Here is a 26155-nt window from a genome sequence, read left to right as displayed (position 1 = left end):
CTAAATACTATTTTAGCCCAAAAAAATTATGCGCTATATTTTATATGAATGAAGAGAGGAAGAACGCTGGAATTACGACTCGGTTCAAACGAACAAAACCACAAGTCTTTATTGCAACAGTAGCTGCAGCTGTGGTGGCTTACTATGTGTGCTCGCACATTTTCTTGATTCTTCTGGGCTCGATAATTCCTATGCTTATATTTGGTTACATGATATTGCGAGTGGGCGCTCACTCGCCAGAATCGATAGAGAGTTTAAACGAAAAGCTTCGGGCAAGGTTTCCACGATTTAGATTTACTGAGTCACATAATTGGGCAAAAGAGGTTTCAGATCTGAATCAAGAGGCAGATGCAGATCGCATCAACCAACTATATCCTGAAAACTTCGTAATCAGTGACACCCTCCACAACTTGATATTGCTAATAACGCGAGACTTCGTAGAGTCATGGTATACACGGATCAGCCCAGATAAGAGATTTTTAGTGGAGGTACAGGTGCAAATAGGCAACATTGTTACTCAATTGCAGCAGAGACTGAGCGAGATAGATTTGACCGAAACACTTGTCTATCGTGTCCTGCCGTTAGTCACAGACCACTATGCAAATTTTGCTACTGCACAAGAGATTATGAAGAACAGGAAACTTGGCACAGTTAGATCCTTCACTAGTACGTCCGATCTTGACAAAATAGTCGCGTCTTGCTACAACAAAGGAAAGCTGCATCCGGCGATCAAGCTAAAAAGCGTTGACCCAGGTGATGATATTCAAAGATGGCTTTCACAACAAATATCCAAGATTCTCCCGCTGATAGTCGATGAGAAGGAGATAGAGTCTCCTCCTATTTTCCTGCTTCTCAGAGAGATTTTGGTGAAATGCGTATTTTTCCAAATCGTGGAGATGCTTTCCGACCCGGACTTCTACAACCAGCTCGTAGAAAAGACCCTTGGAAATGCTATGAAGGACCGTTTGAACGTTAAGCGTTTTCGAAGCGCGCTGAGTAAGCATAGCGTTGAGAATCTGAGAAATTCTCGCTCACTGATTTCACGAGGAAGGTTGAATGCAACGAGCGATGCAGCTAGATTCCATCGTATATTGCGCGAGATCAACAAGTGCCAGTCCATGGTAGAGCTCAAACAGTACAAGTACTACGTGACACTGCAATTGAATAAAGCGAGTCGGGGTGAGGACGCCAATAACCAGCTGTACAAAGAGAGACTTGCTGCCCTACGCAGCGCGACCGATAAACGTCTCTTATCGTTGCTGAAATCATCCTCCACTCTGGCAGTACAGGAACCAAATGTGAACACCAACTTGGACATCACGTTTGCCGAGATACTAAATAGTCCTGCGAAACTCTCTGTGTTTACAGAATTCATGGAACAGAGGCGGCGCACCCCTCTACTCAAGCTGTGGCTTGTGGCTGAAGGACTGAGAAACCCTTTGGAGGATAATTACGATCTCTCGGAAGAAGACAGCAGCGAAGACGAGTCTGACCTAGAATACTCTATGACGATGGCTCAAGGTGACGATATATGCCAAATATTCGAGGAGTTCTTTGAAAGTCCGATTCTGAAGATAGACTCAAAATGCTATTCCAACGTTGCCCGATTTGTGGAAACAAAGCCTGCAGATCCAATGCTCTACTACAAAGCTCGCAAGTCTTTATTCAAGCTACAGAACGAAGTTTATCAAAGAATGCAAAAGACCGACTACGTTGCGTTCAAGCAATCTGATCTTTACTTGCGACTGGTTGCAGCTGAAGAACAGACAAAAAGCGAAGGCGTAGAGATAGAAGAAGATGAGACTAATGGCGATCCGTTGGCTGATTATGAGGAGACTGGAAACGAGGAGCAGAAAGTGAGCGACGCTGTTCTTCGTGCAGTTGAGGATGTACTAGCTGACTTGGCAGATGAGAAGCAAGAAAGGCCGAGCTTGTATCAATTCAATTCCGGTTTTTCATCTTCAGAAGACCTGTCGGAAGCTCCGTCGGGAACAAGCACGCCTCGAGTTTCTCGGCTTTTAAGCAAGGATGTCCAGCGCGACCTGTTTGGAGAGGATATGGAGATAAATGGGCTGTTCGACAACAACGGTGAAGTGTTAGAGGATAAAGAGTCAACCAAGTCAATGAAGATTTTTGATGACGAGAACGAGAGTCTCTTGGACGATGATATGACAATGTCGTCTTCTCAAGAGCTGCGACTGGCTGCTCCGGGGAATCTTAATCTGGGCGACGAAATAGAAAAGCTGGGGGCGGAGGTTGATAAGCTCGAGCAGCAGTTACGCATTATAGAGCCGCTTCTGAACAAGGCAGAGCTCACCAATAACGTTTCTGAGTTGAATATCCTGAGAAAAACTCAAGCAGGACTCAAAAAAGAGCTCCAGCTGAAGGAATTACAGAAACAACAATATATCGTCCAGGAAAGCGATAATACCCTGTATGGGAAAAGTCAAGTCCGGATTCAGTCATATCTCAACGGATTTGAGGATGGAAAAGAATGCATTATGTACATAATTGAGGTGCAAAAGCTCACGGCTGATAATACGGTGACCGCAGGATGGATGGTTGCAAGACGGTTCAGCCAATTTTTCAAATTGAATAATTATCTGAAAAGCAAGTTCGCCGAAGTTGGAGAGCTGGACTTTCCCAAACGTAAGGTGGTTCTCAAGTTTCAGCAGCGATCGTTGATCGTCGAGCGACAGCGGAAATTGGAGCGCTACCTGCAATCACTCATTGAAATGCGCGAAGTTTGCCAGGACAAAGTCTTCCGCAGCTTCCTGTCTTCGGAATTCTTCGACATCAATCCCGACGAGTCGCGCCAGAAACTTGGGAAGCTAGGCAATCCGGGGAAGAGTGCAGTGAATATGGCCTCAAAATTGTACAACAACATCTCCAACCAGTGGCAGCTGCAATACAAGGCTCCTGCAAGTGATGTCGACGATAAGCCATCTTTGGAAATGCAAAAAGAGCTCTCCAGCTTGAATGAAAATTTAGAAGAGCAGGAAGCGAAGTTTTCCTCATTTGTTAAGCCTATCAGTGATTTCCTAATCACGGTATTCTGGCTCAAGAACTCAAAGGTCTGGTTAAGAGGCCGGGCTATTGTGCTGGTTTTACAGCAATTGTTGGGCTCCACAATCGAAAAAATGGTGAGAGTCAGCATTGATGGGAGGTTCAAGGACTCATCGACTGTGGCTAGCATCCTTACTATGTTGCAAGACTCCCTGTGGCCAAACGGGTCGTTCAGAAAGTCAGGAACTCCTAGAACCTTATTGGAGAAATCCAAGACCAAACAGCATGCTAAAAAGATCTTGGAATTCTTCATCATGGACACCTGTTCCAAGATTTTCGGAGCTTCCAACTCCAGATTGGCTGCAGAGACAACGTTTCATATTTTGCAAAACCAGACGTTAAACAGACACTTGGTTCTAACAGTTCTACAGGAGGTTTTGGAGACGGTCTTTCCAGAGATCGAAAGATAATCACTTGATTCTTCTCATTGGTCTCTCTCCCAGATTCTTCTTCGTGTCCCAGATTCTAAGTTTGCGGACTTCGAGCTCTGCGCGCTTTCTGATGAGCATTTTTTTCAACTCATTCTTTCGTTTACGACGTTCCAGCTCTGCAGACCATTCTTTATGACCATGTTCCTGCTGTTTCGCGGTTAATGTCTGGTCAAACACGGGTTTTTCTAGTTTAGGATATTTTAGACTCATTAACTTTGCCATTTCCAGATACGCATCGTGATCTTTAGCCTGCTGTGCGACACTCAACCAGTTCAAAGCGGTAGTACTGTCTGCCCTCACACAAGCCTTCCTTTGCTCAATTAACTTGTCGAAAACGTTGTTGATTTTTGTGAATAACTCTGCCTTGGCTTCTTGCGGAAGATCCACGGGTGGATCGAGGACAGGAAGGTATTTGACTGTAGGAGCATTTTTATCTCGAATTCGTGCTGCCGCGTTCGAGAGATTATAAGCATGCACTTTGTTGTATATTTTTTGCTGGAATATGGCTCGCAGTTGCAACCCCAGTTCCTCTTTGGCATCGGTAGCAGGCGGCACATACTCTAATAGTTGCTCCGTAGGCCTTTCCTTGTTTTCGTTGCAGATCTCCCCATAAGGGACTATATGGCGTTTCTGTGCGTCACCATGGATGTTGCACTCGTCAACATATTCCCTGCTTGCCACGGGAACAGGAACCTGGTTTTTTGGTAATGGCCAGCTGCTAAAACGTCCGTTGGCGACAAAGTAATCCCGCGAAGCCAGCATTCTGATCATATAGAGATGCAACGCGAGGTCTGAACAAAATGACGAATCCAGATTGGCTAGTACTTCGTGGCAATCTTTTCTGATTCGTTTCAAGTCTTTGTCGTTGCGGTGGTGACTTTCTGGGATGTCCTGAAAATGCTCCTGAGCATCTTCAAAATTGTCCGAATCTGAATCAGACATAGAAAAATACAGGTTAAATCTTTTTCTCCAATGCCTAAACTCGAAGATATTGAAGACATCGAAGATGTCGATGACTTGGACATGGATTTGGCCGAGTTCGACCCTGATTTGAGAACTCCAATTGCCCCGGCGAAGCCTAAACCCAGTGTGGTGAGAAGCCAAGACCAGGAACCTCAAGGTTTCCAGCCTTCGTACAACAGCGAGGCATCTGACATTCATCGGCATATGAGAACCCAGGATCAACTTTCAGAAGAGGAACTGGCTGAGCTGAAAAGCATGCAACTGATCTACCCGTGCTATTTTGATCTCAACCGCTCAGTGAAGGAGGGGAGACGGGTTCCCTTGGACCACTGTGTCGAAAACCCTCTTGCGAAAACTATATTGGACGCATGTCGCCACCTCAACCTAGCAGCTGTGCTGGAACCTGAGAAAAGTCACCCGCAGGATTTTGGAAACCCCGGAAGGGTCAGAGTTGGTCTTAAATTCAAAGGCCAACAGGTTAGTCCTACCATTAGAACTAAGAGAGGTTTGCTACTGAAAATTTCTGAATACCTGGAAAACCATCCTACCACTTTGGACACTGTGAAGGATCTTCCAGGTCCGCCGGAGTTGATGCAAGGGTACGAGCCTATGGAGGTGAGCAAGGTGAAGAAGTTCAGGATGAACACCATAGTCCCGCTCCACTCTCCGTTGACGATGAAAAATCCTCAAACGGCCTCGGCATACATCAAGACTCCCCAAACAGAGACATCCACGCCCAAGATTCCAAAGCCAAAGGTGCAGAGAATCAGAGCATAAAAGCGGTATATTAAAATATATTTCCCAGTACGATTATTTAGCAGTAGCAGGAACATATTGCCGCCGGTACTCTAGAATCATGTCTAACTGTTCTTCTGTGAGCTGGTCCCTCAGATTCTCAATTATGTCATCCAAGCTGACAATAGACAAAACAGGCAAGTTGTATCTCTGGGAGACGGCAGCAGTTGCGCTTTGGTTGGAATCTTTAACTACTTCCTGTCTGTCTAGAGCGATGATACAACCGATAGCCTGACCGTTTTCGGCCTTGATAATGTCAAAGGCCTCGTTGATGGCAGTTCCGGCAGTCATGACGTCGTCAATGATCATGATCCTCTTGTTTTTCAGCGGACAGCCCACAATCGATCCACCCTCTCCGTGGTCCTTCTTCTCCTTTCTGTTGAACGAGTATCCAACATTAGCATACTTTTCTCCGCCGAGTTCGTAAAGCTTCACGACTGTGATAGCAGCAAGCGGGATTCCCTTGTACGCCGGCCCAAACAGGATATCGAACTCCAGTCCCGACTCAATGATAGTCTGGGCATAGGCGGTAGCCACATTGCTCAGGGCCGCAGCTGTTGAAAATTGGCCCATGTTGAAGAAGTAAGGCGACATTCGGCCAGATTTCAAAGTGAAAGTGCCAAACTTCAAAGCCTCCACATCGAGAGCATCTTTCAAGAACTTGAGCTTGTAGGACATATTCAAGTTTAAAATATTTTTTCTCATAAATCTCATTAAAATAGGGGATGGACGATACGGCCACCACCTCTGCGATCCTGGACATTCTCTCCTCAATATGCCTCTCTCCCGGACACTCCAATGTCAAGAAACACGTCTCACCGTCCTCTTTGCGCTCGCATCTGCCCCACGTTTCGTGTCAGTCGACTCCGAAATCTGTGAACAAAAGGAAACTGTCAAATTCTTCAGACCCGCTCATACTGAACAAATCGCCAAAAGTCAATAGACTCGCAACAACAGACCCATTCAACAAGAACACGCTCGATGAGCGAATCAACTCGTTCAATATTCTCAACTGGTCCATCGAGGACGACAAACTTAATCCTCTCGAATGCGCGGTGAACGGCTGGCAATGCCACAAGCGAAAAAACGAGCTGCACTGCCACTACTGCAACGCGGTGCTGCTGATACGCCTAAACCAGCACAAAGACAAAAACAACATCATTACTAACTTTCTGTTTGTGGAAGACGAGGAAGCAGAGGAGCAGTTTCTTAAAGTGCGCGAACAATTAATCCGCTCGTATCTCCGTCGGCTACGTACAGATCACTATCCAGGATGCATGTGGAGGAACTCCAACTTGGATGTGGGGTTGGTCAAAAAGCAGTACCATATGAAGATCAGCGATATGAACGACATACTGGAGCAATATCAGAGTAATCTTGATAACCTCATCGATCACCAAGAGATTATCATGCTGAAAAGCTATACTACAGACGTACTTAACAAGTCGCAAATTGAGATCTTGCAAACGTACAACTCGACGAACCTGATACTATCCATGGTGGCTCTTTTTGGATGGGAACTGAAACAACAGAGATTCGGAACAAAGAATTTGGCACTTCTCAAATGTCATAAGTGCACGAGGCGAATACTTCTTGGGGAATTTGAAAACCTGGATCACACAGAGCCGCTCAAACCAGTCAGCTATCCGCCTGAAATAAGCAAAGAGGACTCGGACATCAACTTGCTCACAGAACATGAAAACTGGTGCTGCATGGTGACCGAATTTAGTAACCAGAAAGGCTATGAAGTTGTGTTGACGACCCTGCAAAGCGTGTCGCCGTCCGGTGGCCCCGAAGGTATGGAGGTCGAGCAAGACCATTCCTACAGTTTTGACTCCACGATGGCGCTTCTTCGTGAGTTCAATTAAATTATAAACCATAAGCCATAATCATACTATTTAATTTCTCTTTTGGTACACGTCTTCAGGATTCAAAAGGGTGCCAAAAACACGATCCCAGAATCTACTGGTGACTCCGAAACCAAGCTCGTAGTTCTTATAGTGGTGCTCGAGATGATAAGTCTTGAGATCCTGGAGATATTTTGGAAGCTTGGCATGGTGGAGGATGTAATGAGTGCAGTCGTAGAGAATATAGCCTAGGAACCCTCCAGCAAATCCGGAACATGCAGCATAGTAAGGCAAAACCGAAAACACAAGCTTGTAGAATGGGTAGCACAGAACAACAAATAGTGTTGGTGGCATCACCAATCTTTTCTTGTCCATTGGCAAGTAGTGATGGACACCGTGCAACAGAAAATGAACAGCAAATGCAAGCTGGTGTTCTGGGAGGTACTTGTCAATGTGAAAAAGGAACCGATGCATACAGTATTCGATCAGTGTCCACACGAACAATCCCAGGGCCCAGAGAGCCAGTGCCAGGAATTTGTTTTGGTTGACAAATCCGATGTAGAAAATGTAGAAATTGACTGGAAGCCAAATAATTGGAACGACATACCAGGGTGTTAGCGAAACAGGCTCCAAGAAGTTACCAAAAAGAGGAGCCGAGCCCTTCCCGTAGTGTCTGGGTCTGTGAACTTGGTCAAGGTAAAACTCCTTGGTCCAGTTGGCAGTGAGGACCTGGATAAGCAACGGTTTGTTAAGATCCAGGAACTTGTGCTTTCTATAATCTTCGTCAACATCTGTCTTAACGCTCAACAGCTGTTCAGAAGGCAGATCGCCAAATTCTGTCAAATCAATCGTGTCTGGAACCACTTCCATGTCCTGGTGTTTAGAAAGAAGTTCCTCTTCCTCCTCTGGTGTAGCCAAGTATCCGATGTGCATTTCGTCGCTTAGCATCTCGTAGGCGCTCTCGGAATGAGTGTGACTGCTAGGATCTGCAAGGATTTGGGTGATGTCTTTACCAGCATATTCCAAAATAAATTCACCACCGGCCGGGTGTTCATCAAGAAAATCAGTCACATCGTAGATATTTCTGTTGTATAGTGTCACCCAGCACGACTTAGCAGTAGTATGGGCTTCAAGCTGCCTGCGAGACAGGAGTGGTAGACGTCTGTTATTCATTGGGCTGTGATAAAAAAATCACGTTATTTCTGAGCGATAGAGAAAACGAGCAGATCAACACCAGTAATGCTGAGGTATGGTAAGAGATGTTTGTGTGAACTGCAAACTAAAAGTGACTGGTTTGTTTGGAATCAAATATGGACCTGATTTTGTTCCTATATATATAAAATTCTGGTATGTATGTTTCTTTCCGCTCAGCCCAGTTCGCTAAGCGTAATTTTCCCTTCTCACTTTTTTTTTTCTTGAAGTCGCGACGATCGGCTTTGCCTTTCTAATATCAGATTTGTTCCGAAAACTTTGTGAACAATGTTGAATCACGTCTTTGCGCTGAGCAAAAAGCCCTCTCGGCGTGCTCTCAGCACGATCTCGCAAACGAAAATTAAAAGCTTACCAAGTGGGATCAAGCTGGTGGTAGACGAGACTCCTAGTCATTTTAGTGCTGTGGGACTATATGTCAATGCCGGCTCCAGGTTCGAAGATAGATATAACTTAACAGGATGTTCGCATCTGATGGACAAAATGGCATATAGAAGCACTACAGAGATGTCTGGAGCGGAAATGGTGGAGAAACTAAATCACCTGGGTGGCAACTATATGTGTGCGTCATCAAGAGAGACTCTTATTTATCAAGCAAGCGTATTCAACCAAGATGTGGACAAGATGTTTAAGCTCCTGAGTGATACAATTGCTAGACCAGCATTGCTAGACGAGGAGATAAACGAGCAAATCAGCAATGCGCGCTATGAACTCAACGAGCTGTGGCTTCAGAGCGATATGATATTACCAGAACTCTTGCAACAGACGGCATACAGCCGCAAAAATTTGGGTTGCCCTCTGCTCTGCCCTCAGGAGGAGCTGCATAGTGTGACCTCAGAAAAATTGCGCCAATATAGAGACTTATTTTACAGACCGGATCGGCTGGTGGTGGCTATGAGCGGTGTACCATTTGAAAAAGCCGAGGAACTCACTTTGAGGAATTTTGAAGATTTCAAAGCTAGAAATAGCACAGAGATCATCAAGGATCCGGCAGTGTATACGGGGGGAGAATTTTCTACTCCGTATCCTGAAGAGCTTGCTTATATGGGCCAGGAATTCCATCACATCCATGTTGGTTTCGAAGGTGTGCCGATTCAAGACGAAGAGGTCTACAAGCTAGCGACCTTGCAAATGCTCATCGGTGGAGGTGGTTCATTTTCTGCTGGTGGTCCTGGAAAAGGGATGTACTCCAGAGCATACACGCGAATCTTGAACCAGTATGGATTTGTTGAGTCATGCAAATCTTTCATTCACAACTTCAGCGACAGTGGGCTATTTGGCATCTCTTTGAGTTGCATTCCACAGGCGAACCGTGTAATGGGGGAGCTCATTGGATTTGAACTCTCGCTCTTAATGGAGGATAATGTCAGAAATGGTGGAATTACAGATAGTGAAGTCGAACGGTCCAAGAACCAGTTGAAATCATCACTGATGATGAACTTGGAAAGCAAAATGGTCCAGTTGGAAGATATGGGTCGGCAAGTCCAAATATACGGTAAACGGATCGACGTTCTCGAGATGTGCGAAAAGATTGATAGAATCACCAGACGTGATCTTATAGATATCGCCAAGAAGGTGCTTACCGGAAGCAAACCAACCATTGTTATTCAAGGTGATAGAGACTCCTTTGGGGATGTTGCTGAGACTTTGGCCAAATCCGGCTTGGGAACCGATAAGAAAACAAAGAAGGGTTGGTTCGTGTAAATAGTTAGTTGTCAAGCCATTCAGAATCGTTCAATGCCTTGTGGAAGTGTGCTTCTGTATTGTGATGTGCCTTTTGTCTTTCATTGCTCTGTTTCTCGTACTTTTGTATCGTGGTCTTCAGGCCGGCTTTAAATAAAGTGAAAACCTTTTCATCCTTCTCTGATACCTTCGTCGTTATTTGCACCATTTGATTCCCCACATGAGCACTAGGAACTCCATGTATCCTTCGGCTCCAGTGCGCCTTTTCGTCCTCGTTGGATGACATTGTAGTCTACTATGGCATAAGCTGGCTATGTGCGCCTTTAAGAGATGAGCACGAACGGTGTTTGGAAAAAAGTTGATGTTAGACGATTACGTAACCAACACATGCGGCACGGTGGGAATCAGGTAGCAAGATTTGGCGCACTGAGGAAGGTCAAGTATTGGCATGCAAAAATGACCCTTTAACTATGCAACAGTGCTAAAGTTTTCCCCAAGATCGATACTAGTACTGGATAGTAATGATTCGTTCAATCCGTCTCCTGCTTTGGTCTTGACAAGCCGTCCACCTACGCTAAGCTACTCTACAGAGAGCTCATCTGCAACAACACGAACAATATATTAACCTTTTAGAGCTCGTCTATAATCCTACGTGCTCAAACCCTGGGTTTTCTTCCATTTAGTGATTCTCTTCTTCAGCTCACCAGCACTGTGCTGATAAGGATTGAGTTTCTTGTCCCATTTCATCTTCTCATAATCGTCTCCATACTTGTTGTACAGATCTGCTAGCCAATCGACCTCTCTTGCGCTCTGTTTGCGTTCCTTTACCACCTTCTGCTGGGCAAGCTCTTCGAGTTTCTTGACCACCTCCGTGGGAGGCTTCTCCTCTTGAACTTCCTCGGTAAGTTTCTTTGTACCATATATCACTTTGATGACATTTCCTTCGTCATCACGCACAAGTTTAGCTGTTCCTTCGGGAATATCTGCTGGGTCTAAAGAGTCCTTTGAGTCGCTTTTCCTTTCTTCTTCTTCTTCCTCAGTTTCATCAACGACAAATTCATCATCACTTTCAGGAAACTGTGGAGTGATTTTCTTTTCCACTCCCCCAGTCTGTTGCGACAGTCGCACTTTCAGACCCATTTTCTCATAGTTCTGTGACAGAGACAGCTTTGGATCCCAGTTTGCCGCAATAATAGAGTTTCCAAAGTTCCTCACTTGCCTCTGTCTGTCCTTCATGCGCCTCGTGGCCTTCTTGACGGACGATCTGGCCATCTTACGCTTACGAACGGACACCATGATCAGTACTGAAAAAAATATGCACTTGAATTTTTTTTCCTCTTGTTCGAGTCGCGTCGATCGTCTAGGGCGTCGGCTGCTGATAATCTTCTACCCCAGATCACCTTGTGTCCATGTCAGAGGCTGAACAGACTCCACAGCAACCCAGACTGGCTCCCAACCAGCCTAGCAACCAGCAGGAAATTGACTCGCGGTCTGTTTATTTGGGCAATGTGGACTACTCCGCTCTACCCGGGGATCTGAAGGAGCTACTTGATGATTGTGGGGTCATAAACAGAATAACCATTCTGTATGATAAACATACCGGGAGGCCTCGTGGATACGCTTTTGTGGAGTTTGAAACACACGAAGGTGCGCAAAAGGCTGTCGCCATGAACGGCACAGAATTTCGCGGACGTACTTTGACAGTTACTCCGAAAAGGACCAATTATCCGGGAATCACCAACGCCAGACGGTATTCGGGTGCGCCACCACACAGGGGAAGAGGACGGGGCGGCCGCGGCACAGCCTGGAGAGGGCGTGCCCACCAGTTGAGAGAGGACGATGCTAAAAATGGGGAGCCCGCGAAGACGTCACCCGAATAAATAGTGATTAAGTGGCATGTATTTCTAAAACAACCAGACCCACAAAAATATCCAGAATATAACTGTGAAGAACAGGAGCCATATTTTCCAGCTGATTCCTGTTTTGTCGGCCATTATTGCCATCCGATTCAGGTTGGCCTTGATGCGGTTTTTGCTCAGTTCCATGTCGCCTCCGAGAGCGGAGAGGTTGAATCTGCTTTTGTTGATTTCGTCGCCCATCATCATGGACAGATTTTTCAGAGCTGTGATTTTAGAGCCCAGTAGGTCGACTGTCTCATCGTTCTGAGACTCGAGCTGTGACATCAGCGAAGCATTATAGTCTCGTTTCTTTGTGTCTGCTGTATTGTAGGGGGAAGACGGTCTAGCAAAAGGGTCCTCCTGACGGCGTAGATTATCCAGCGACGTGGCCGAAGATGTGTTGTGTGTTCTTATGGGGGAATGTGCGGCAGATACCGGTTGGGACACCGTGGAAAAAAGTGCTGTTCTTCCTTCCCGCTGATGCGCTTTCGAAGAGTACCGGCTAGACATTAGTTGACAAATATTAACACTCACTTAGTGCTCATAAGAGAATCGTCGCGTCGAGAAAATATTATAATTTTCTCCCATGAATTTACGTCAACAGCTGGGTTCTGGCCTGAGCATGGCCATGGTTTTGGCCAGCGCCTTTGCGTTCTGGAAGCTTTTTTCCATTGTGACTATGTCGAACTCTCCAATTGTGGTCGTTCTTTCTGGATCGATGGAGCCGGCTTTCCAGCGAGGAGACGTGCTGTTCCTCTGGAATAGAGAAGAGTACGTTGGAGTAGGAGACGTTGTGGTGTACAAATTGCAAGAGAAAGATATCCCTATTGTGCACAGGGTTGTTAGAGAGCACAGGGTGGTGGAGAAAGACAGGAAGACAAAGAAAAAAGTGCAAAAGCAGCTACTCCTGACAAAAGGAGATAATAACGAGCGAGACGATCTACCACTGTACGCTTACGGACAGCAGTATCTCGAAAGGAAAAAAGACATTCTCGGGAGGGTGTTTGGGTACGTGCCTCTGGTTGGGTATGTTACCATCCTCATTACAGAGAACGTGTACTTCAAGTACGCCCTGATGGCTTTACTCGGTCTGTCTGCATTAGTGCAGGACGAATAATAGTACACACCTATATATGTCATTAACTTCTTGCCACCCCGTAACCCAGCGTCATTAGTCGTTTTCTGCGGTCTCCCTCGCCCTTTTGTCTTCCTTCTTCCAGGAGCATCTCTCTTATGAGTCGACAGTCGCTTTCCGAGACATTGTCCACCTTCTGCAAAACAACTCTGGTGAACTCCTCGAGAGACATGTTTTCGGCAGTAGGAATTATGTGCTTCACCAGATCTCGCTTGGCTTTCAGACTCTGATTTTCCTTGTCAAGGATATCCCAGTAGAAATCGATCGGAAGTGAACCTTTTCTGCCACAAAGATTGATGAAGCGTGGATCGTCTTTTATGTAAGGGAGGAGCTCGTGCCATCTCAATTTTGCAGTCAGCTCGATTTTCTGGCTCACCTCCTCCAGAAGCTGTCTGAACCCGTCTCTGGCCTTCCTATCTGCCCTGTAGTTCTGTTTATTGTGTTCTGCGACCGTGGCTTGGAATGATCTCTCCAACTCGTTCATGATGTTTTCGTAAATCGTGAGGATATCGAGTTTGTTCAGGTACGGCAGACGTTCCATATCCAGGATCTTGAAAGCATCGTCCACCTGCGACTTCAGCGTGAGCTCCGACCGCAAAATGACCTCCACTTCCTCGAGCTCTTTCCGCCTGGCATCCTTGATCTCTGCCTCGCGTGCACGCTTCAGCTTACCGACGTACTCATCAAAAAATTCCCGTTTCATCTTGGAAGGAATAAGTGAGTAAATCGGCTCGTCCATGATAAGTTTCGCACAGGTCTTCCACCGGGTGTAGTACTTTATATCGTAGTTGTCCAGAACCTGGAAAAATGCGTTCCTGTAACTCTCGCGCGAGTTCTCCTTCTCTCGAAACTCCTCATCGGCTTTCCGAAGCAAATAAACCTCAAAACATTCCTTCCTCGAAATCGAGTCAGGTAAAGACCAGTACCGTTTATCCACAATGCACCGTTCCATCACCTGCTGAAACGTCCAATCTGTTCCCACAGAGTAGTCTTCTAGCATTTGCACAAACTGATCTGTTTTTCCGTCTGCATTTTTCTCCCATCTGAGCTCCTCGTCCGTGAGAAAACTGCTCAGATCCACGATTTTTGTAGAGTCAAATACCTTGTCTCCATTCTCTGGCTCCGATTCAGGCTCTTCGGCAGTCTCCAGGCTTATGAGCTTGCGCACCTCGTCTGGAAGTGTCCAAACACTCTCCTCTGTTTCGTCGTTGTAGTAGTAGACCTCCCCCTCGTCCGTAAGGTATCGTTGCCATTTTGTCTTCTCCAAGGCAGCATCCACTCTGCTCTCTTTCAGGTCTTCAGGTCTCTCCCACTGAGTCTGCTCGGTCTCTGTATTATAATAGTAAACACGGCCTTCCTCGTCTACCACTTCGCTCCACATACTCGAATCGAAGACTTCAAAAATTAATTTTTCGTGCAAAACCCATCTCTTCCGAATAACAGCAAATACCTCTTCTATCACCAAATGGTAAGTTTGGACATATATTGTGCTAACTTCAGTCTCAATCCCTCAAGCCGTATCTCACAGCGGTTAGACACTCGCTGAATGTGGCACTCTGTCTCGAAAACTTCTCGTCTCAGATCGTTGAGCGTCACAATTATCCAGAAGTGGAAAATAAGAAGACAACAGAGGTGCTGTTGAACCCGATGATGATATCAAGAAACGAGAACGAGCGCGTGCTCATCGAACCAAGCATCAATTCTGTGAGAGTGTCCATCAAAATTAAACAGAGCGATGAAATAGAGAGTATCCTGGTGGACAAGTTCACTAGATTCTTAACCAAAAGAGCAGAGAACTTTTTAATTCTCAGAAGAACACCCATCCCAGATTACGATATCTCGTTCCTGCTCACCAATTACCACAACGAGGTGATGATGAAGAACAAATTGATTGATTTCATCATCGAATTTATGGAAGACGTCGACAAAGAGATCAGCGAGATGAAACTGTTCCTCAATTCCAGAGCAAGATTTGTCGCCGAAGCCTATCTGAGCGTGTTCGATTAACCATATAACCTCCTTAGAAAATCAAATACAATCAAAACTAAAACATGCAAGAACCGGAGAATCATCCTGAACAGCCTGCAGAGTACGGACTTAGCATCGCACACCCGGTCCACCTTTTTCATAAGTACCCGCAGGCAAGGGCTTTTAAAGTGCCCCTTTCACCGTAGTCGTAATCATCCTGACCTGCGTAGCTGCTCACCTCGATTCGTATATTCCCAATCTGTACGTCGTGGTCCCACTCTACTAGCTGGACGAACTTGTTGTGGCGATAAGAGGTTGTGCCGTTGGTAACCCGAACTTCAAATTGGCCTGGCGGAAAGTGGAGTTCAGGTAAATATATCACGGAGGGGGCCTTTTTGTGCAATTGGACACGGGTATCGATTTCCATCACGAATGTGACATTTTTGAGATCAAACTCGCTGAAAATCACTGTGCCATTCACAAGAACACCATACGGGCGCACAACAGCAGGAGCCGCACGGGTTCCATTCATCAACGAGATGACCTTATTCTCAAGTTCGATCTCTTCTTCGTCAGCCTCTGATTTTTTAGATGTGGTGTCCAGACTGGAAGAGGAATTCGTTATCCACTCTAGATAAGTGCCAATTGTTGTGGTTCCATACGCTCCAGCCCTCATCCAATACTCATTCTTTTTGTCATCCACATCATCCTTGGAGTACAGAGAGAAATCTTCCAGATTCCAGTTGTCTCCCCATTTGTGGCAATTGCGCGAGTTGTAGCACCAATAGGTACTGTTGAGGTTTGTATGCTCAAGCGCGGACTGTAGCGCATCATTCGCACTCTCCTGAGAGCTGTAATCTCCGTCAGAGTAGGCCTTTTTGTAATCCATATCAAAGGGCATTCCAGTTTCCGTGATAATTACCGGCACGCTTGGCCCAACCGCGTCATTGGCCTCTTTCTTGAGCTGCGCAAATTGATTTTTAAACGATTTGCGAATGTTTTTCTCCCCAAAAACTAGCCCAAAAACGGGATTGAGGTATTTGCCCCGTAAGATTCCCAACGTGTCAACGTTGTATTTTCTGTTCCATGTCTGGAACATAAGCGACATTCCGTCATAGTAATGCTGCGCAACTGCAGTTCTGCTATCGATATGTGGCGTTCCTTTCAAAGCAGGAGGAATCGCCATGACAGGATGCTGCATTATCACGTACAGATCAGCATCCACTTTCCTCACCATGCTTTTCCATTTCGCCCAAAAGTCAACAAAAAGGGTATTGATGAACGTCTGATCATCTAAAGTGTCGCCTGTATCTGGGTCTCTGCCGAAATAGTCAGAAATCATAACTTGGCCTGATCTAGGATCCCATACATTGTGCTGCGCAAAAATACACTCCCCAAGCTTCCAGCCTGAACTCCTTTCAAAACCATAATGCTTGTCCATTTTATCGTCACTGACCCATGCTTTGACCCCGTTTGGGTCGATAAGCCGAGAGCCGTTTTTACGGGGCCCGAACACAGAGAGCGAATAGATATCCACCTCCTGCGGCAACCCCATTCCCAGCCTCATGCCCTCAATTGGCTTCGGACATGTTCCGAGCCTTAATTCCTGAGATGGGGGGTATTGTTCAAGATCGGGATACCCGTAGTACCCAGAATTGGGCTCGTTTAACGACTCCACTCCGAGTAATGTCTTGTTCAGAAGCTCTGGTACTTTCTGCTTGATCGAGATCAATAGAAAAGAGATGGCGTCCAAAAAATGGGATTGCAGAAAGTCCTGAATGTTCATGCCGTTGATAATGGCTTTTGGGGCGAACATGGAACCCGCAAAGAAGAGCGTGAACATAACTTGGCTCGCCATCCTGCAATAGTTTGTCGCCCAAACCATTTTTTGATATTTCTGTGGATCAGGAGCAAAATTGTGTACGATCGAGGCCTCTGTCGTAGGGAAATTGCGAGGTTCGAGCCCAGCGGCATACAGAGTCCACAGTGGAGCGCCGCTTCCGCCAGTGAACCTAGACCAAACATCTTGGTGGGGATCGATAAACACGTAGAGACCGCCAATTTCGTCGATCTTGCGCAGCAGCTCTATAGTGTAGTCAATGTAATCGGTATCATAAATTCCGGGACCCTCGTGTTCAATTGCTTCCCACGTGATAATGTAGCGGATCGTGTTGTAGCCCCAAAGCTTTATACGTGTCAGGTGTTCGTAGGCTTCTTCCAGCGGAAATGGTTTGCCAACAAAGGAAACATGATCTGCCTCCTGCCAGAAGCCACATTTGTCAGGCTTGGAATAAGAATATTGCAAGGGGTCCTGAGGCATCTTTGCAGAAGAGTCAAGATTGATCCCGCGCAAAAGCACTCTCCTGCCTGTCGATGTCTCAACAAAGTTGCCTTGGGCGTCATGGGACAGAGACTGAGTTTCCAAAACACTGTTGAGGGAGGCAATCGAGTGTTTGTGCATCGGGAGAGGGGACTCTTTGTCGGGTTGCGATGAGTCGGAAGAGCTTGCTAGGGGTATATATCCCTTAGAATGCATAAAGTGGCTCCGAAGTCTAGAGTTGAAAGATCGTAAAGCCAACTTCAAACTGCAGTTGATGATGGCAATAGATCGGTATTTAAACAATAATCTGATTTCCTTATCTTGCCGCTTCAAAATCGCCGCGTCGATCGGCTGGTACTTGACTCATGTTACTTCCTATGCTCAGTCGACGAGTTTTAGCGGTCGGCACTATTTTGGCCCTGGCCTCGATGGCAAGCGCCAGCACTGCTAACTCTACGTGCCATCTTGTCCATTCGCTGCCAAACATGGAACAGTGCGACTACGCTCTACAGAACTGCGCCGATCACCAGGTAGGAAAAATCAATTATTTCCGGTTGTACTACTGTACCAGCTCTTCAACAGCCGTAAGAGCCTGGATCGTTCTTCCTGTCATCTTTGCCATATTACTCTATTTGTTTGTGTTTTTGGGGCTCACAGCTGGCGAGTTTCTTTGTCCTAACCTGTCCGTTATCTCCAACTATCTCAACATCCCAGAGAACATATCGGGGCTGACTCTACTGGCCTTCGGAAATGGGTCCCCAGACATTCTGAGTACCTACAGCTCTTTTCAAACCCAAAATGCGTCTTTGGCTATTGGAGAGCTGATCGGATCTGCATTTTTCATCACCGGTTTTATTATTGGAGTTATAACGATCGCAGCGCCCTTTGAGATTCTTCCTCAGCTCTCTGTTGCAGATCAAGCCTCAAACAATCTACTGACGTCGAGCGCCAAATTCGTCTATGTGCGCGATCTGCTTTTTTTTCTGCTTTCAGTTACCACGCTGCTGGCTTTCTTATCCAATGGACATCTATCTGCCGCAAAATTGAACATCCTCGTGGCCATCTATATCTTTTATGTGGCGGTGGTGCTTATTTGGCAATACCTGGTGACTAAGAAGAAGCGAGATCTTGTCGAGGACTATCAGATCAGAAACGTCTACAACGATGAAGCGTTCATCACGATGGACGGAGACAATCTGGAATTTGAAGACTCGTATACCTTCAATCCCAGAATCCTCAGCAGCATTGAGTTTGGTAGCATTCTGGAGACCCTCAGCAAAAATCAGTCAGTGCCGGTCAATATCCCGCAGCTTGTAAACGTTGCGCAAAACTACGAGTCAAGACTGCTGGAGCACGAAATTAATTTGGAAGACGAACCGGAGTATTCGCCAAATCGGCTGAAAATGATCTTCGGCTACCTTTCGTACCCGTTGCTGCTCGTACTAAAGTATACGATACCAATGATGTCAATGTCGGACTTTAACCAGACAATCAAACCGTCATTCAGCAGACTTATGAAACTCTTGTGCTCTTTGTCCTGTGCACAATTTATTATCATTTATTCATTCGCTGAGAATGCATCGTGGGGCATATCTGCCATCTTTTTAGTCCTCACTACCTTAACAGTTGTTGGAGTTTACTATAATATCACCAGGGCCGATCCACAGTCCAATTTACTCAAGCTTCTCATCTGTATCATAGGATTTATTACAGCCATTGCATACATAGCATTCATTGCGGACGAATTGATTAATGTTCTCAAGTTCATCAGCGTGCTCACGCAGCTGTCAGACGCGATAATGGGACTGACCATCTTCGCAATAGGAAACTCTGTTGGAGACCTGATCTCTAACTTGGTCATAGCAAATGTCGGCTATCCACTGATGGCACTGGCAGCATGTTTTGGAGGCCCGTTGCTAAACTTGCTCCTCGGAATTGGTCTCAACGGCAAGATCGTCGGCGAGGTCGACGTCAACATGAAACCCAGCTTGTATTTGACCTGTCTCTGGATTCTCGCCAACCTCGTGTTTATGCTCGTTTACATTCCATATAATGGATGGAAATTTACTAGAGATGCTGGAATTTTCATGGTTTCCGTGTGGGTTGTCGGAACTTTCTTGAATATCATGCTAGAGCTCGTTTAGAAGAAATCGTCCTCTTGTAAGTACTGTAGCAACTCCTGTTCCCGTTCCTTTGAATCCACGTCGGCCTTCACTTCGCTTCTATTTGTGTTCATCGGATAACGCATAGCCCGCACACAGTCATTATGCAAAGACATGCAGAATTTAATTCTTCTGTCAAACTCTTCCTGCGGCGCCTTGGTCGAGTAAATGTTGAGCATCTCATTCGATTGCATATACCCATCCTTGTGGTCTATCGTAGCATCGACAACACCATCCTTGATCGCTTTCGCGACAATATATTCAGCACTCAGTTCACTGTCAAGATGCAGCTTGATGCAGATATCTTTGAGTGAGATTCTCTTGTAAGACAGAGAAATGATTCTGATACCTGTTTTGATCACGTTCTGTCTCAAACGCAGCACAAGGTTGTAATTGTTATCTTTCTTGAGTGCGGAGCCAAACTTGCTCAGAGCGTCGCTGAAAAGGCTCAAGTCGCCCAATCTCACGGCCCTTGTCACAGCGAGGTAAGGTGTGAGACTTTTCTCGAGAGAAAGATCGCGGAACGTGGACAGCTCTGGGATCTCACCCGTCAGTAGTTGAATCAAAATATTGAGCTTGGTTGCTGTCTGCAGAAATCCGAGAGCGGACTTGGTCTGTGGGCACTTTCTAATGGCGGTAATTGCGCATTCGCCTGCAGCAGAGTAGTCCAACTGAATAGTTTGGATTCTAGCCAGATAGTAGTAGTATCTGGCAACAACAGAATTGGAAACATCTTCTGGAAACTCAGTCTTCTCGACAAGATTGTAGGCTTGGTTAATGTCATTTGAGATAAGATACGATCTCAGCAGCAAGGTTATTGTAACCGCTCTTGTCTCCTTGTCGTATCTCAAAGTGGACGTCCTCAAGGCAGACTGCAACGCAGGACGGATCGAGACTGTATCTTTAAGGACTTCTTTAGACCTGAAAACGTAGAACCACATCTTCGCAGAGATGTGATCGAGGGTTCTTTCATTGTGGCTGGCTAGCGCAATAATACATTTCTCGTTGAATAGTTCCAATCTGTTGAAGTCCTGCTTATCGTGGAGGAAGATTTGCACCAACAAATGAATGAACAAATCGATCTCTGGTCTTGGAGCTTCGGCAACGTCTTCCTCAACCATTTCCACATCCTCAAAATCTGACAAAATCTGAATGAGATATTCATAGTGAGGATGAGAACTTGGAAATATCTCTTTGACAACTCTGATCAGCGATCCAGCGTCTAGTTCTTTCCTCACGGGAGTAAGCTCACGAAACACCTTCAACACGTATCTAGGATCATACTTCGCAGCTGACTGCTCCACGAGTGCCAAAAACTGATGAATTCCTACATACGTTAGCAAATGCGCGGTCGCATTACAGTACTTACTGTCCACAACGTCCATTGAGGGCTCAGTGCTGTGCATAGTTGTATTTATTATAGATATTTATTTCAGTGGCGAACTTCGACATTTGGTGTGATCTGCACACGACCCAGATTTTTGATGTTTTATTTACCATGAGCCGTAAAGGTCTCGCGTCGTTTGATCGCACTGCTGACCAGCAGACCAAGTTCCAGGATCTGGGACAAGCAATGCTGAGGCAGCGCGAGGAACAACTGAAAACTCAGCTCCAGGTTTTCCAAAACGCATTGGTCAACTTTAAACAGGAACACAAGAAAGAAATGATGAAGAATCCCCATTTGCGAGCGCAATTCAGCCAGATCTGTGAAAGCTTTGGAGTCGATCCACTCTATATGACCGCCGAAGACGACATTGATCCCGAAGAAAGAAATAATAGACTCGCGATTAGAATATATGAGATATGTCAAGCAACTAGAGATTTATATGGGGGTATAATAGCTGTGGATGAGGTGATCCAGCTGGTGACCAGCACTATTCAGGATGGCTGGCAATTCAAAATGCATCAGCATGATGTGTATGTTGCTGTGGAAAGCCTGAAAGTGCTGGGGAATGAGCTGGAATTGGTCAAAATCGGGTCCAAGATGTACATCAAGTCAGTGCTCCAGGAGTTTAGTGCTGATCAAAATCAAATACTGACCGCTGCAGACAACATCGGTTACGTCACGGTTTCCATCTTGCGTGACAACTTCCACTGGAAAACAGCAAGATGCAAATCTAACCTGGACGACCTACTTTCCATCGGGCTGTTGTGGATTGATGATCAAGCTGACGAAAGATGCTATTGGTCCACAACATGGATCAACAAAAGTCATTAGTGCGAAATATACTCGAACGCATAGCTGACAGAGTCGTATTGAGACTCATTTTGCATCAAGAAGTCATCGTTCTTTGCCAGATCTTCACGGTCGATATGATTCCATGTGGTGGCATCTCCATATAACATCGCAGCAGATTTCATTTTCTGCTTTCCGCTTTGGCAGCGCTTGCACTTGTAAGTGTCATGAGTTTCGCAGGGCGTTTGATCGTTGTACAAAAACAACTGTTTCAGATTTTCGCTCGAGAACTGTCTTTCCACGTCTTCGTTGGAGTCGACAACACATGTCGAGAGCTCCATCTTGGCTGACTGGCGCTGGAAGATTTTCTCCTCTATAGTACCGGTCGCAATAAATCGGTAAATAAAGCAGTTTTTCTTCTGGCCGTCTCTCCAAACTCTTGCCAAAGCCTGTTGGTCGCTGGCGGGGTTCCAATCGGGATCCAGTAAAATTAGTCGATTGGCACCAATGAGGTTAATGCCACATCCGCCAGCTTTAGAACTTAGCAAGAAGACGAACTCGTCACCGTTTGGATCGTTAAACCTGTCAACCAACTTTTGACGTTTGTTGATTCCCAACGACCCGTCCAATCTCACTGTTCCGAATCTATGGTGTCTGCATAGTTTCTCTATTAGATCCAATGTTTGCGTGAAGTTGGAAATGAGGACAATCTTATCGTCTGTTTCTTTGCGAATCTTGAAAAGGAACCGCTCTAGCATTGCAAACTTGCCACTGTACCATGTTTGAACGTCTTTGCTTCTTCCATTCCCAAAGTCGTAGTCACTTGGCAGAATATTTTCGGATCCCGAAATGTCGCTCGGCAAATCAAGCAAACGAGGGTGTGTGCACAGTTTCCGAAGCAGGCCAATAGCTTTGAGAGGTTGCGATCCCAACCCCCTAATCAGCTTATTGATTTCTGGAGAGGTGACGAAATGACGATATAGTTTGGATTGTAGCTCGCTAAGGTTGCAAAACACAACGTATTCATATTTGACGGGCAGATACTTCGACAGAATATCGTTGGTTCTTCTGATTATGAAACGTGAGACCAATTCAGTTAGCTCCTGAAGCTTTTCGTCTCCCTTTTTCCGTTCCTCCTCTGTGGCAAGCGAATCTCTACCGCGAAGAATATCCAGCTCATAGTTCTTTCTGAATTGTGCACGGGAGCCCAGAACTCCTGGATTCGAGAAGTTGAGCAACGAGAAGTATTCTGACAAGTCGTTTTGGATAGGGGTACCGGACAGAATCACACGGCGCTCACAATTTAGAGAGTTCAGAGCCGTGAATGTGAGAGAGTCGCCGTTCTTGAGCCTGTGGCCTTCATCTGCCAGAATCAAACCAATCTCTGTTCCTTCCAAGTTCTCCACGTTTCTCCGTAGCGTTTCGTAACTGATGATCAGGACGGGTCTGACAATGGATCGTCCCTTGGCGCGAGCCCATTGCCTTAGCACCTCTGCCATATCGCCTGCTCCTTTGGAACCTTTGCCGTCCATTGCGAGAGAATTGAGTGTTCCCTTTCCAAGCCATTTGTCGATCTCGTTGGCCCAGTTCTTCACCAGCGACGATGGACACACAATGACGCATTTTTCAATTGTCTTTTTGCCTCGAGGCCCTTGTCTAAGAAGCGTCCACATCAGGGTCAAGCATTGAAGCGTCTTTCCAAGACCCATTTCGTCTGCCATGATGCACCCTTTGGCTCTAGCATCCACGAGCCCCGCAGTGCAGCGATACAGGAACTTCACTCCTGCCACCTGATGAGGTCTGAGAATTTTGGCAAGTTTCGGATCAATGACGACGGGGACGTTCGGGAACTGCTTCATGACTTCCTCCTCTGGACGGGTATTGATTTTCAAAATCTCGTTCAACGACTTGTGTGCTGATTTTGCAGGTTTCCGGGGGCCCTCGGCAGCGGCTGCCGCCTTTGCGGCGGCCAAGGCAGCCTCTTCTTCTTCTTTCATGCCGGGGATCACGTCCACCGTAGGATCGTAAAGAACAATGGCGTACTCTCCGAGCGGATCGTGCAGCGGTTTTGGAGGGAAGTACAACCGTTTTCTGTTTCCCAGAGGCGGGGGAGGCTGTGCATTCGTCAGCTCATACTCGTTGTCGGCACTCGTTTTGACCGGAGCCTTGAACTTGCGCGTCAGGATTTTGTTGGTCTCGTCCATGGAGTTAAAGACATTGCGAGGTAATAGCGCACCCTTTTTCTTGTTCAGACCGTACATCTCGTCATCCTCTCTCGTTGAGCCAAAAGGGATGTTCTCCTGTCCCGGTTCCGCATATGATTGTGGGCCTTTGGCACGGGCTGTGCGGATTTGCCTACCGGCAGCAGAGACAGCTGCAGACACCAGTATGGGGCTCTTGAATGGCTTGCAAAGTTTCTGCGACGGGTCCGCATATAGCCGCTTTCGCTTCAGCGTGGGGGAGATTCCAGCACCGATGCCGAGCTCGTTGTCGGGCGAGACCTTGAACCGTTTATTATATGTCATGGGATCTGTAAACAAATACGCGAAAAATAATAATATAATATTACATCCATACACCGCGTTACGACAGATTATTGGAGGCCCCGTTCTTGGCGTGCCGGCATCGATCAGGTTATCGCCGCTAGTGCGGGCTTGGCGCCACGTGCCCAGAGTGCCCCTGGTTGCCGAGAAGGGCAAAAATACCGCCCGCGAATAGATTTTGGATGCCGGGCCATGTGCTCGAGAGCCGAGTTGATGAGCACACGTGGGCGTGGCTCTCCGGAAAACCGACAACCACTTGGCGAGAGCTTCCCGGAGATTGACGTCTAGGTAGCACTGCGCTCGGAGATTAATTTCCGCCGCCGTGCATGGCTTAAATAAGCTACAGCCATGTGGGGCCAATTCGAAAATCGTGATGCCCGCGTTCCTTGCAAGAATATATAGCATGCTGTCTGCATTGGAGATTTCCCTGCAAAATGGAAGACTCAAAGGTGACCGAGGTCCAAGAGGAGACCTTCGAGGCCGGCTCCCATGTGATGGCATACGATAGAGAAGGCAGATCCGCCCGATTCGCCAAGAAGAAGTCGCTTAGTGACATCTTCACGATTATCTGTGCCGGCGCGGCCTTGTTGTCAGACGGGTACCAGAACAACTGCATGAACATGCTAAACTCTGTGTTCGCTGTGAAATATCCCAAGACGTACGACAACACGATGAAGACCCGTGTCTCCAACGCACTGCTCGTTGGAGCTGTGCTTGGGCAGGTCGTGGTGGGCGTGACCGGAGACTATCTCGGAAGAAAATGGGCCATCCTGACCACCACCTCGATGATTGTGATCGGTACGATCCTCGCCACTGCCGCCCACGGCACCACTACGGAGGGCATGTTCTGGATGATGATTGTCGCAAGAGGCATCACCGGTTTTGGTGTTGGGGGAGAGTATCCTGCCAGCTCAACTGCGGCGTCGGAGTCCACCAACGAGGCTACCCGAAAACGAGGAGGGCTGTTCATTTTGGTGACGAACTTGCCACTCGCGCTCGGCGGCCCCTTTGCCCTGATCGTGTTCCTGATCGTCTACCCTGCCACCGGCAGCGGCGCCCACCTGTCCACCACCTGGAGAGTCATGCTTGGCATTGGGTGCATTTGGCCGCTCGCAGTGTTCTACTTCAGATTCAAGATGGCCACCTCCGTGCTCTACAAGAAGGGGGCCATCAAGAAGAACGTGCCCTACTGGCTTACGTTCAAGTACTATTGGCGCAGGCTCCTCGGAACCTGCGGCTGCTGGTTTATCTACGACTTTATCACCTTCCCAAACGGCATCTTCTCGTCCACCATCATCTCGTCGGTGCTGCACGATAAGTCTGACCTGGAGAAGGTTGCGGAGTGGAACTTGCTGCTCGCAATCATCGGCATCCCTATGCTGTTTGTCGGCGCCTACCTCGCAGACAAGATCGGTAGAAAGCACACCATGTGCATTGGCTTTGCGGGCTACCTTGTCATCGGCCTTATTATCGGCTGCTCGTACAAAAAAATCACCAAGATCGTGCCGCTCTTCATTATTTTCTATGGCATTTTCAACGGGTTTGGAAACCTGGGACCAGGAAACATCCTGGGTCTCGCTTCTGCAGAGTCGTATGCCACGCCTGTCCGTTCGACGCTGTACGGTCTCTCCGCTGCCTTGGGCAAAACAGGAGCTGCCGTTGGAACCCAAGCCTTTACTCCGATCCAGAACAACCTCGGAAAACAATGGACTTTCATCATTGCTGCACTCCTGGGCCTCACTGGTGTCGTTATCGCCTTCCTGTGTATTCCCCACTGTCTCGAAGATGACCTCATGCTGGAGGATATCAGATACCTTAGCTATTTGAGATCCCATGGCTGGACCGGCGACTTTGGCGCGGAGGACGAGATCGACAGCTACGAACAGAAGGCCTCCAGCCTGGACGACAATGCGATAATTGAGAATACCGAGACCGTGTCCGAGTCCACCTAATATGTCC

General features: G+C 46.8%; 20 protein-coding genes across 20 annotated transcripts; 10 read left to right on the top strand and 10 right to left on the bottom strand.

Annotated features, from left to right (window-relative positions):
* Window positions 1-44: 44 nt before the first annotated feature.
* Window positions 45-3476, top strand: KL911_000490 (uncharacterized protein; the record flags this gene model as incomplete). The annotated part of the gene is made up of 1 exon (XM_043200242.1): window positions 45-3476. One exon carries the CDS (start codon window positions 45-47, stop codon window positions 3474-3476), a length of 3432 nt encoding a protein of 1143 aa, XP_043057183.1.
* Window positions 3477-3597: 121 nt separating this feature from the next.
* Window positions 3598-4439, bottom strand: KL911_000489 (uncharacterized protein; the record flags this gene model as incomplete). The annotated part of the gene is made up of 2 exons (XM_043200230.1): window positions 3598-3625; window positions 3730-4439. 2 exons carry the CDS (start codon window positions 4437-4439, stop codon window positions 3598-3600), a joined length of 738 nt encoding a protein of 245 aa, XP_043057182.1.
* A 30-nt stretch (window positions 4440-4469) lies between these two features.
* On the top strand, window positions 4470-5237 carry KL911_000488 (uncharacterized protein; the record flags this gene model as incomplete). The annotated part of the gene is made up of 1 exon (XM_043200219.1): window positions 4470-5237. The coding sequence occupies one exon, from the start codon at window positions 4470-4472 to the stop codon at window positions 5235-5237; it is 768 nt and encodes a 255-aa protein (XP_043057181.1).
* Window positions 5238-5270: 33 nt separating this feature from the next.
* On the bottom strand, window positions 5271-5933 carry KL911_000487 (uncharacterized protein; the record flags this gene model as incomplete). The annotated part of the gene is made up of 1 exon (XM_043200208.1): window positions 5271-5933. The coding sequence occupies one exon, from the start codon at window positions 5931-5933 to the stop codon at window positions 5271-5273; it is 663 nt and encodes a 220-aa protein (XP_043057180.1).
* A 47-nt stretch (window positions 5934-5980) lies between these two features.
* KL911_000486 (uncharacterized protein) lies at window positions 5981-7123 on the top strand (the record flags this gene model as incomplete). The annotated part of the gene is made up of 1 exon (XM_043200197.1): window positions 5981-7123. The coding sequence occupies one exon, from the start codon at window positions 5981-5983 to the stop codon at window positions 7121-7123; it is 1143 nt and encodes a 380-aa protein (XP_043057179.1).
* A 30-nt stretch (window positions 7124-7153) lies between these two features.
* KL911_000485 (uncharacterized protein) lies at window positions 7154-8275 on the bottom strand (the record flags this gene model as incomplete). Its single annotated transcript, XM_043200186.1, has 1 exon — window positions 7154-8275. One exon carries the CDS (start codon window positions 8273-8275, stop codon window positions 7154-7156), a length of 1122 nt encoding a protein of 373 aa, XP_043057178.1.
* A 306-nt stretch (window positions 8276-8581) lies between these two features.
* On the top strand, window positions 8582-10015 carry KL911_000484 (uncharacterized protein; the record flags this gene model as incomplete). Its single annotated transcript, XM_043200175.1, has 1 exon — window positions 8582-10015. The coding sequence occupies one exon, from the start codon at window positions 8582-8584 to the stop codon at window positions 10013-10015; it is 1434 nt and encodes a 477-aa protein (XP_043057177.1).
* Window positions 10016-10019: 4 nt separating this feature from the next.
* On the bottom strand, window positions 10020-10280 carry KL911_000483 (uncharacterized protein; the record flags this gene model as incomplete). Its single annotated transcript, XM_043200164.1, has 1 exon — window positions 10020-10280. One exon carries the CDS (start codon window positions 10278-10280, stop codon window positions 10020-10022), a length of 261 nt encoding a protein of 86 aa, XP_043057176.1.
* A 362-nt stretch (window positions 10281-10642) lies between these two features.
* Window positions 10643-11290, bottom strand: KL911_000482 (uncharacterized protein; the record flags this gene model as incomplete). The annotated part of the gene is made up of 1 exon (XM_043200153.1): window positions 10643-11290. The coding sequence occupies one exon, from the start codon at window positions 11288-11290 to the stop codon at window positions 10643-10645; it is 648 nt and encodes a 215-aa protein (XP_043057175.1).
* Window positions 11291-11403: 113 nt separating this feature from the next.
* KL911_000481 (uncharacterized protein) lies at window positions 11404-11874 on the top strand (the record flags this gene model as incomplete). Its single annotated transcript, XM_043200142.1, has 1 exon — window positions 11404-11874. One exon carries the CDS (start codon window positions 11404-11406, stop codon window positions 11872-11874), a length of 471 nt encoding a protein of 156 aa, XP_043057174.1.
* Window positions 11875-11898: 24 nt separating this feature from the next.
* KL911_000480 (uncharacterized protein) lies at window positions 11899-12402 on the bottom strand (the record flags this gene model as incomplete). Its single annotated transcript, XM_043200131.1, has 1 exon — window positions 11899-12402. One exon carries the CDS (start codon window positions 12400-12402, stop codon window positions 11899-11901), a length of 504 nt encoding a protein of 167 aa, XP_043057173.1.
* Window positions 12403-12478: 76 nt separating this feature from the next.
* Window positions 12479-13009, top strand: KL911_000479 (uncharacterized protein; the record flags this gene model as incomplete). The annotated part of the gene is made up of 1 exon (XM_043200119.1): window positions 12479-13009. One exon carries the CDS (start codon window positions 12479-12481, stop codon window positions 13007-13009), a length of 531 nt encoding a protein of 176 aa, XP_043057172.1.
* A 22-nt stretch (window positions 13010-13031) lies between these two features.
* Window positions 13032-14408, bottom strand: KL911_000478 (uncharacterized protein; the record flags this gene model as incomplete). The annotated part of the gene is made up of 1 exon (XM_043200108.1): window positions 13032-14408. One exon carries the CDS (start codon window positions 14406-14408, stop codon window positions 13032-13034), a length of 1377 nt encoding a protein of 458 aa, XP_043057171.1.
* Window positions 14409-14677: 269 nt separating this feature from the next.
* On the top strand, window positions 14678-15034 carry KL911_000477 (uncharacterized protein; the record flags this gene model as incomplete). Its single annotated transcript, XM_043200097.1, has 1 exon — window positions 14678-15034. One exon carries the CDS (start codon window positions 14678-14680, stop codon window positions 15032-15034), a length of 357 nt encoding a protein of 118 aa, XP_043057170.1.
* Window positions 15035-15152: 118 nt separating this feature from the next.
* On the bottom strand, window positions 15153-17802 carry KL911_000476 (uncharacterized protein; the record flags this gene model as incomplete). Its single annotated transcript, XM_043200086.1, has 2 exons — window positions 15153-17642; window positions 17725-17802. The coding sequence occupies 2 exons, from the start codon at window positions 17800-17802 to the stop codon at window positions 15153-15155; spliced, it is 2568 nt and encodes an 855-aa protein (XP_043057169.1).
* Window positions 17803-18496: 694 nt separating this feature from the next.
* Window positions 18497-19368, top strand: KL911_000475 (uncharacterized protein; the record flags this gene model as incomplete). Its single annotated transcript, XM_043200075.1, has 2 exons — window positions 18497-19101; window positions 19179-19368. The coding sequence occupies 2 exons, from the start codon at window positions 18497-18499 to the stop codon at window positions 19366-19368; spliced, it is 795 nt and encodes a 264-aa protein (XP_043057168.1).
* An 87-nt stretch (window positions 19369-19455) lies between these two features.
* Window positions 19456-20883, bottom strand: KL911_000474 (uncharacterized protein; the record flags this gene model as incomplete). The annotated part of the gene is made up of 1 exon (XM_043200064.1): window positions 19456-20883. One exon carries the CDS (start codon window positions 20881-20883, stop codon window positions 19456-19458), a length of 1428 nt encoding a protein of 475 aa, XP_043057167.1.
* Window positions 20884-20975: 92 nt separating this feature from the next.
* Window positions 20976-21493, top strand: KL911_000473 (uncharacterized protein; the record flags this gene model as incomplete). The annotated part of the gene is made up of 2 exons (XM_043200053.1): window positions 20976-21394; window positions 21478-21493. The coding sequence occupies 2 exons, from the start codon at window positions 20976-20978 to the stop codon at window positions 21491-21493; spliced, it is 435 nt and encodes a 144-aa protein (XP_043057166.1).
* A 198-nt stretch (window positions 21494-21691) lies between these two features.
* On the bottom strand, window positions 21692-24601 carry KL911_000472 (uncharacterized protein; the record flags this gene model as incomplete). The annotated part of the gene is made up of 1 exon (XM_043200042.1): window positions 21692-24601. The coding sequence occupies one exon, from the start codon at window positions 24599-24601 to the stop codon at window positions 21692-21694; it is 2910 nt and encodes a 969-aa protein (XP_043057165.1).
* Window positions 24602-24630: 29 nt separating this feature from the next.
* Window positions 24631-26148, top strand: KL911_000471 (uncharacterized protein; the record flags this gene model as incomplete). The annotated part of the gene is made up of 1 exon (XM_043200031.1): window positions 24631-26148. One exon carries the CDS (start codon window positions 24631-24633, stop codon window positions 26146-26148), a length of 1518 nt encoding a protein of 505 aa, XP_043057164.1.
* Window positions 26149-26155: the final 7 nt, after the last annotated feature.

Source organism: Ogataea haglerorum (assembly GCF_019207285.1).
Source record: "Ogataea haglerorum isolate 81-453-3 chromosome Unknown 81-453-3_NODE_1_length_915391_cov_96.871712, whole genome shotgun sequence".
In the NCBI taxonomy this organism is placed as follows: domain Eukaryota; kingdom Fungi; phylum Ascomycota; class Pichiomycetes; order Pichiales; family Pichiaceae; genus Ogataea; species Ogataea haglerorum.
This window is presented reverse-complemented; position numbering and strand designations above follow the sequence as displayed.